At 40.2% G+C, this 9,660-nt stretch overlaps 1 protein-coding gene across 1 annotated transcript; it reads left to right on the plus strand.

Annotated features, from left to right (window-relative positions):
• The first annotated feature begins 5,467 nt into the window (after positions 1-5,467).
• On the plus strand, positions 5,468-9,510 carry LOC311254299 (opioid growth factor receptor-like). The gene is made up of 8 exons (XM_084348001.1): positions 5,468-5,982; positions 6,807-6,869; positions 7,011-7,043; positions 7,161-7,215; positions 7,577-7,655; positions 7,740-7,806; positions 7,898-8,046; positions 8,142-9,510. The coding sequence occupies exons 1-8, from the start codon at positions 5,494-5,496 to the stop codon at positions 8,446-8,448; spliced, it is 1,242 nt and encodes a 413-aa protein (XP_084204127.1). The 5' UTR covers positions 5,468-5,493; the 3' UTR covers positions 8,449-9,510.
• The last annotated feature ends 150 nt before the right edge of the window (positions 9,511-9,660 follow it).

Here is a 9,660-nt window from a genome sequence, read left to right on the forward strand (position 1 = left end):
CCTCAACTCCGGAGTGCGCGCTGAGCGGAGGGGGGAGGAGGAGGAGGAGGGAGGCAGGGTGCTGCTCTCAGAGACAGACGCACAAGAGCATCATCCGTCCAACATGTTGGTGTGTTGAGGCCCCTCTGCCCTGCTAGGATTACAACATAACACTATATGTGGCGGGTTGAAATTGTAGCCTTCTGTTGTGTATCCAAGTGTCTGCATAAGTTACCTGAGCTCAGGAGCTGGCAGCACTTTGACTTTCCACAGGATGATAGTCTAATTTAAAGGTGCCCACACGGCATCACTGACCTTAAAGTATCTGGTGTGTAGGCTCATGTGATCCTGCCTTTTACAGGTGCTCACACAGGTGTGAACAGATGTCAGTCCAGTCCCAATGCACTCAAAACATGTCGCAGAATGATGTTTGTGCTGAGTTTGACACTGTGTGTTGTTTTTACATTTATGCACATTTATGCTCTGAGTTTAAAGGATAGTTAACCAAAAAATGAAAAGGTAGTCGTTATCTTTTCACCACCCCTGCCGATGGAAAGTCATGTGTTTTGTCTTCAAAATAAAACATTTCGCTTCACAGCAAAACAGCATTGCTGCATTATCCTGAACAACTGAAGTAGATGGGGACTTGATTTAAATGTTTTTAAAAAACAGCCAAAAACAAAATAAAACGTCTCCATACAGCTCATCCAGCACAATCCAAGTCTCTGGAGGCCCCAAGATCCCAAATTGATTTGAAAAGACGTTATTTGCACCCTCAATGTGCAGTCGAGCTTGTGTTTATATTCTGTTTTAAAACAAGTCCCCATTTGCTAGAGTTGTTTAGGAAAATGCTGCAACGCTGTCATGCTGTGAAGCTCCAGAAATGTTTTGTGGACTACGACACTTCACCTGACTTTCCATCAGCATGTGGGTGAGAAGATGATGACTGTATTTTCATTTTCGGGTGAACTTTTCCGTTAAGATCAGAATGCACAATGGCTTTGTGACAACACAGCTGCCATCAGTGGTCTCATATGCAGCTTAAGAAAGTGTGATGTGAACACCTGAAGGCTCCGGTGACTTTTCAGTGAAGTAGGAGACATCTTGTGTCCAGCATTTAAACTATTCAGCTGAACATTTGCATACACACTCCTGACACTCCATCCGTTATTTTTCATCATTCTTTACCTTATTTGTCATCCTCATTCTTCTGTATGTCTGTATGTTTTCCTCCCGTGTCACATGTGACTGATCTTGATTGCTTTCCACTCCATCAAATACAGAATCCAAAGTTCTTGTAGTCGCCTATAGAGCTCTACATGGTCACACACCTGCCTACATCAGAGGTCTGCTGCAGCCACCAGAAGCTCCTTAGGGTTGCCTAAGTGCAATTTTTTCTATTTTCTGTTTTATTTTCCAGAGGTTGCTGTGTAATGTCATAAAACATGTTTGATGTGGGTTCTTTTTGGATAATATGACATATTGAGATTTGATTGATTAAAAAAAACAATATATTGCATTATTGTGAATAACGAAATATATAAGTAAAATGAACATTTCCTCGTCTTATTCAATTTATATGCGCACGTGAGTGTGCTTGCTTGTACATCTTTAATGTTACATTCATGGTATTTGGTCCTGGTATTGGCATGGTAAAAGGATTGTCAGTGCTTCTCAGTGCTGAGAGTTTTGCAAAACTGAATAAGGAAGAAAAATGTAAATAATGATTTTAAGTAAGCAGAAATAAATCAGTGCAGGCTAGATATCGAACAGTTTTACAGCCACTTTACTCCAAATCGGACTTATTTCTTTCCCGTACGTTTACAGGGCTGCCACAGAAAAATAAAATGTGTTGCAGATCTTCTCCCAGCTGTGAATCACTGACCCGGTGTTTGGAGAGGTCTGGGATACACAAGTGTCAGAGTGTGTGTGTTGTGTCTCTGGCTGCAGAAACAGCTGGCCTTTACAGACTGTACGCTCTTGATTATTTTGCCCTGTGAAGCGTTCATGTGCGGAGTATTCACAATGCGCCCGGCTAAAGTATTACTCTGAGCGATGAAGCATTAGCCGGTGGCGGCGCTGACCTTTATCAAGCACACTTAGTCGCTGAGTGATCCAGCGAGCCTTCATCATTAACTAAGTCCAACACGCAGACTGAGTGAGAAAGTGGAGATGATTTGTGTATCAGCACAGCAAAACAGAGGCCTGCTTCGTGGAGCCTCACTGAGGTTTTTCGGTGGCATCTGGTGGGTTCTTGCTCAGTGTCATGCTAATTGGGTTCACAGCACAGCAACCAGAAAATAGGCTGTCTGCTGTAGCTCCATGCTGCAAGTTATTTCACTTTCATATCCTGCGTGAAGCTCCCATCTATTTCAGGAGGGCATTCCAATTTGTGGGGCCTATTCATGCACTAAAGCAGGCCATAAAGAGCCCGAGATCTGTCATTAAAATCCACATTTATTGCCTCCATTCCATATAGAACATATGGCTATCTCCACGCTGTGTTTATATCTTCCAGAGACGGCGCAGGACCTTATCCTGCTTTAGTAAGCACAAATGAATCCACTGTCTGCTGCTGAGCAGATGTGAGCACGCAGACGCGTCTTGATTTTCTCCACTGGAACTGAGAGCAATTATCTCCTTTTGAAAGGAGTCCCTGAGAGATAACAGCCCCGCCAGAGTCCACTCATTGAGAGCATACAGTGCTTACATCAGTATTATTCAACATCAACCCCTTATGTTAATTTTACATTGTATGTGGGAAACAAATAAGCCACAGAAGAAGTTTAAAAAGTCACACTTAGAAACATCAATTGAGCTGTGTATTGTGCAATGACCACAAAGGAGAAGTGCTGTGTTTTAAATAAGGATCCTGTGGTTTAACAACTCTTTAGTCATGAAGTTATGATGCTCGTGTTATCTGATGTCCTCATCTCATATCTCCCTGTTCTACACAATGATGCATAAAGCCCTTTATCTCCCACAGGAAGGCATTAAGGGGCAGGATGTCCACTGACTGGAGTCAAGACACTCATCTGTCCAAGTGCCATCAACGTTGAAAATGAGGAGGGGGGGAAATACACTGCAAACATGAGGCTATCTTTACACTGATAACAGCAGGTAGAAATAAAAAGACGGTCGTTAGATGATCATTTAGTCCAGAGACCAGGTGTATTTTTATCATCAAAACAACATTTAAACAGGCCTGTTTGATTAAAAATGCTTTTCCATGCACTTGCAGGCTAATGTCGTGAGTGTGATAGAGGGCAACAGGCTTGAACTTTGCAGCCAGTCATTTGAGCCTTATTAGCCAAAAGGGCAGAGACATCATCTTTAATTCCTCTACATCACCTTCAGAGAGATGTGCCTCGTTCTGGTGAAGGCACCTGTTGAGTGGATGGCTGTGGCAACAGAAACAAAGTGTGTGGGTTGGGTTTTTTTTTTTTGGGGGGGGGGGGGGGGGTTGTATTATATAGATCAGTTATTATAAATGTTATCATGTTAAATTACTGTTTTCTCAAACAGTACATTTCAACTGACTACAGCTTTTGTGCTTTGAGGTTGTAGTCACTGTGTCATTTTCTGTACAAGATTTAACACACTTACCATGTTTATGTTAAGAGTTAACATAAATATCTGTCTATGTTTTGACACCAGGGTTATTTTTTTCCTGAAAATGTTCTGATAAGTAGACTACCTTTGGCTTTGATGCCCACAATTTAGAGTATTAATAAGTAAGTTGAATAGAAAAAAAAAATGGAAAAGAAGTCAAAAACTACAGATTCTTTGCAGATATATGCTCATGTTTAATTAAAGGATAAGCACTATAAGGTCAGAAAACTCACACGACTGTTCTAGTCAAAGAGAGTCAGCTGGAAAAGGTGCTCACCCAAGTCAATTAAAATAATCATCATATAACAATCGTATGTGAATAACATTTGAGGCACAATTGTAAAATTCTTTGACTGTGGTTCAAATGAACTTGACAATACACTTCACATGTGAAACAACAACACTCATTAATCCTTAATTTACTGCTGAAAATACACAAAATATCTTCATCTGAATCGAGAAATTTGGAATGTTAGCCAGAGATTAATTAATAAAATGCCTTGATTTCAAAATCCTTAAACATGAAGTAGGATTTGGTGGGACTAGTTGCATTAATGCACACGTGAATTTGAAATATTTGACAAATCCATTAATTAGACTATCAGATAAAGGTGATGTTGCAATTGGGATTTTGTTCTGTTTTATTCCAATGTTCAGATAGTCAATAGTGTCCCATATTTGGGGTTGTAATAGTGAGGAGTTTTTCATAGGTTTTCTGCAAAGGGGTAAAAACCACTTGACATTCTAGGTAACCCTTAATTTGTACCTACATTTATTAATTAGTGTGTAAATTCAGGGATTTGCCTCAAATGTAGTCTTAATTAATGAATAGATAAATGGGTTTTAACATTTTCAAAGGATTATCTACACAAATTAAGGTGTTAAAAACTCCATAAAAATTAACCTTAATTGAAAAATTTCGTAAGGGAAAGCTTTTGGTGCAGATAGCAAATTCTTTTAAAAACACTTCAAAATATTGCTTTCCATTAACACATCCACCAGTTACCTATCCAGTTAAGTTTCAATAAAACGCCTTGCTTAGATTAAAATTAGGTCTGACTACTCATCTGTTGATTGTCCTGATGAGATGACCATGGATGCAGTCATGGCTGCTCATATTTCTCACTCCCTTTGCTGGTCGACTTATCTTGAGGCATTAAATTTTGTAGTCATGTGTTTTTCGGTCACTGTCCCAGTGTCGTGAGGTAAGTTTGGTTGAAATCTTTAAATGATGGCGCTTATGTCGCGATCTGACTTTAACAGTTAAAGGATAAGTTCGCCTGAAAATGAAAATTCTGTCACTATCTAGCCTACTTGCCCTCACGCTGACGGAGAGTCGGGTGACGTTTTGTAGTCCATAATACATTTCTGGAGCTTCACAGCAAATTCTCCTAAAAAAACTGAAGTAGATGGGGACTTTTTTTTTAAACGTAAAAAAAAACACAAACAAAAACAGCCCAACAAAACATAAAATGGCTCCACACAGCTGTCAGTGTGTTCCACTGGCATTCGTGAGTGGATCATGACTGAATTTTCATTTTTGGGTGAACTTGTCCTTTAAGACCCCTCATGTTGCCCTGTGTTAGGCCTACAGCCTGCTTGGACACACATTTGACCTTGTGACAGTTTGACCCTAAAGTTTTTTATATGCTTTTAAAACAACAAGACCTCACCTCTTAATGTTTATTATCTCTAACATCATCACTTTTCAGCCATTATATTATTACCTCTGCTGGTTTCTGCTCCAATCACAAGACAACAACATGAACCGGATGATGTAACTGTCCTATTTGTGGGTGTTGGTTGTCTCTGGTTAGGTTTCTATTTTCTGTAAAGGCTGTAACGGCAGCTCGAGTTAAAGTGAAAGTGAAACAGACCGGTTGTTCGGGACAGTGCGCTCTTATGGGGACCATGTCAGTGCTGTACGGCCTCGGCAGACACGTTGTGACCCTGATGGCCTGGTACACCCCGACCCGCCTGTATCCACTGCTACAGTGGCTGTGGGACAGATTATTAATCTTAGGGCGCTGCGTTCAACCCATATTTCGTCCAGTGGTCTCGTTGATTGCAGCATTCAGCTGGCGAAAAGATGGCGGAAGAAGCATAGAAGAGGCTGTAATAAGCGACGACGAGGACGAGGGCCCGGTGAAAGTGTTCCCGGAGCAGGTCAGACCCCCCGGCTGTGAGCCTGGGCCTGGGGACAGCCGGGGGAGGGCCGTAGCCTCCGACGGAGAGCTGACAGATGACGAGAGTGAGGATGAGGACGACGGGAAGTATAGAGTCGAGACCACAGATGAGCTGTACTGTGGCTATGATTCAACGTGGGAGACTGGGGAGAACCAGAGGACCCCACCCAGGGGCCCCAACAGGCGGTCAGCTGCGTCCAGATCAGTGAGTACACCACAGGCCCGCAGCATGCTCAGCTCAGGCCTGCTTTCACTTTAGGACTGAGTACTGTGCTGTCTGTGGGTTAAAGGTGTGCCTGTTTATGATCTTATGGCGACTTTATTATTAGATTATATGATCAAAATGACTTTACTACAATTTACGGACAGTTGTCACATTTTTTTTATACCTTGATGACTACTCAGAATGCACTGCAGTGTTTGTTGTTAGACCTAATATAACTACTAGCCTATATGTAGAAGACGTATTTACATCCTATACTAAAGTACAAGTAGGCAACTAATACCACGCTTTGTCCTGCATTCAGAACCTGACTTAAGTAAAAAAAAATATGTTGTTTTCAGTTTTTGGATGCTTTAACTATCAAAAGTACTCCATCTGCAGGAGAACCACTGTACATACTGTCGGGTAGTTTCATCTAAAACAATGCTTCATCTTCTATAAAGTCATCATATGTTTGTACAGCCTGTCTTCAGCTCTGTGACGATTCATTTTCTAGCTAATCCACGAGGGATTTTAAATCATTTATTTTGCAGGAAAGGTATGAAAAATGGTAATCTGAAAAGTAACTACTTACTAAAGCTGTCAGGAAAAACATAGTGAAGTAAAAGTGCAATATTTGCCTCTGAGATGTAGTGGAATAGAGGTATTAAGTTGCATAAAATGGAAAGTATGAGAACCTCAAAATTGTAAAAAAAAAAAAAAAAAAAAAGTACACAACAGTACATGTACTTAGTTACATTTCCACCACCACTAAATATTAAATGTCTCGAGTTTAAACTGACCTGCATTTATCTTCTATTCACCAGTACAAGTTCAGCAGATTTGAAAGTGCCGCAAAAGACATGCAGAACTACAGGCATGACTACCCTGTAAGTTTTACACACACACACACACACACACACACACACACACACGCACAGCCTACAGTGCACACTGCAGACACACACTGTTGTTCAAGCCTAAGCCATGTACACAAAGATTCAAAGATGTTCTTTTATGTCTCCCCACAGAACAGGCCACAACGCTGGACAAGACCAGCATCTGTAAGTACTCTGACTCATATGACATGCTTATTAATATAAAACCAATACATGTCTACATAATGTGTTCTTCTTCTTCTTCTTCTTCTTCTTCTTCTTCTTCTTCTTCTTCTTGAGCAGGATGACAAGCCTAACTTGAACTTCTACCTCGGATGGAAGCCCTCTGAACCTGATGGTGAGCCTACAGTTACAAACACACTGTGTGAAGTCCACTGAAATCAATTAGATAAGCTCTTTATTTTAATTTAATTTGTCAGATCAGTGTAACTGAAATGTCAATCTTTTAAAACAAAGCAGTGTCAGCCCTCATCACAGGTTTGATGCCACAGAGCAACTCTCCCATCTTGCTTTGTTTCATGTGAATAACTTTAAGAGGCCTGAAGGTGTAAGAGACAGTCGAGTATTTCAGCAGATAGTTTTATTTTGTGTAGCAGAAACATCTGGTACGACCACCAGGCTCAGAACCACTGGATTAATCTTGATCCGTGCAACTACATTGACATCTATTTACATATCGATTTACCTCGGGTCAACAGGTGTCTACATCCACACTTTCCACGACGAATGGACTGGAAACTATGACGCACTGGAGCATGTACACACCTACATTCAATGGTATGTCACTCTATTATCACAGATGTAATGTACAATGTTTAGTTTGTGTTTCTACCATTTTTTAAATCATTCTTCTCTGAAAAGGTTGTTCCCACTGCAAGAACCAGGGGTGAACTATGAGGCCAGTCCCCTGACAAAAGAAGAAATTCAGGTAAACGGCTAAAAAAAAAAAAAAAAAAGATTACTAAGTACAAAGTTAAAAAAAACAACATATTCTGACAGACGTTCTACCTTTGCCTCAGGGTTTTCTGAATAACAGCACTGCGAAGGAAAATCTGCTGAAGTCCTACATGCTCATGCTGGACTTCTATGGTATCAAGTTGTCTGATGAGGAAACAGGAGAAGTCAAGAGGGCGCACAACTGGAGAGAGAGATTCAACAACCTCGACACGTGAGCTGAATTTTAATCATGCTGTTCGCTAAAAGGAACAGAACGCTCTCAATAATCTCCTTTCTGTTTGCCTTTTTGCTGCTTGTCATTGACAGTCACACTCACAACAACCTGCGCATCACCCGGATCTTGAAGTGCCTGGGAAACCTGGGTTACGTCCACTACCAAGCCCCCCTGGTCCAATTCTTCCTGGAGGAAACTCTCATCAACGGACAGCTCCCAAACGTCAAGGAGAGTGTCCTCAACTACTTTCTGTTTGCTGTCCTGGATAAGAAGGAACGCAGGAATCTCCTCAAGTTTGCCTATTCAAAGTATGACCGTCAAGATGAGTTTGTGTGGTGCCCAAAGAAAATTCAGAGGATTTGGTCGTCTCAGGCACAGCAGCGAATGAAGAGTTTTTGAGTACTGACCATGACGATAAAATCAAAAACCAGGCAAATACAGCTGCCAAAGAAGAATCTATCACCGTGCCCCTTAATCCATACTGATTCTATACAGTATGTCCTGCATACTAATGATCAAATATGTTGGTTTACAATGAGACTGCTGCTTTAGAATCTCACTGCCACTTAAAGCTACTACAAGGAATTTTTAACTGGTGGCATGGCACTAAAACTTGGTCACCATGGTCATATTACAGTGATTAGATACCTCATTGCTATGCATCCTGCAAACAGCTGTGTTTGCAGCTGTTACAAAGCTCTCTTTCTTTTACTCGCTTTCGAAACAAATGCACATGCTGGCCACATCCATATCTTTATCATTGAAGGCAATGGTGCTCATTTGTCCAGAAGTGCCCCCAGAATCAGCAAAAAAATTACAACAAATTTAAGTGCCTTGTAGCTGCTTTAATCTTGACAAATAGACATCATAAAGTGTTGCCTAACATTTTATAATTATTCTTTTGTTATCCAAGATTTCGTATTATGTTATGGTGTGGTGTGCATAAGTGGCACAAATGAAGAATTGTAAAAATTTAGTATATGTTTGACTGTTAATTAGCATGAAATGACTGTTCGCAATTCTGTCTGAAATCTGCTGTTTTCTCGTTTAGATGCTCTATTTTACACCAAAATGCCTTACGTTATCATAGATTCCTCACACTTGCTTTTATTCCCGTTAAGGTAATTTTTTTTTTTTTAATAACTAATTAATTATTTACATTAACCTGATAAAATTCACATAACATTTTTGTCAGTTTATGGTCAAAGTAATGTAAAATAGCAGTTCTGTACTGGTAATGTTGCATTTCAGGGTTGACTTACATCAGTGGTTAACTGCAGTAAAGTGACTAAACGGTAAAGAAGAGATACTGTTTTTTTTTTTTTTTGTTTATTTTGCTTTTTAAATTTTGAATGATGTTAAAAATTTTAAGTTGTGATATCTTTTCCGACACAACATGTTTGTCAAATACTTTTTGATTGTTCTTAGAAATTAAAAATGAGTGATTTGGTTCCAAAATCATTTCTCAGTGGTTTGTGTGACTTGTGCTTTGATAAATGTGGATATGCAGTGTATGGATGCCCAATGATGCCAAAGAGTCAGCCAAGTATGTACTATTTTGGTAGTACTGCAAAAGCAACTCTGGCATTGGCCTAACTGAGATGTCATGTG

This window comes from Pagrus pagrus (genome assembly GCF_965226575.1).
Source record: "Pagrus pagrus genome assembly, chromosome: 3".
NCBI classification, from domain to species: domain Eukaryota; kingdom Metazoa; phylum Chordata; class Actinopteri; order Spariformes; family Sparidae; genus Pagrus; species Pagrus pagrus.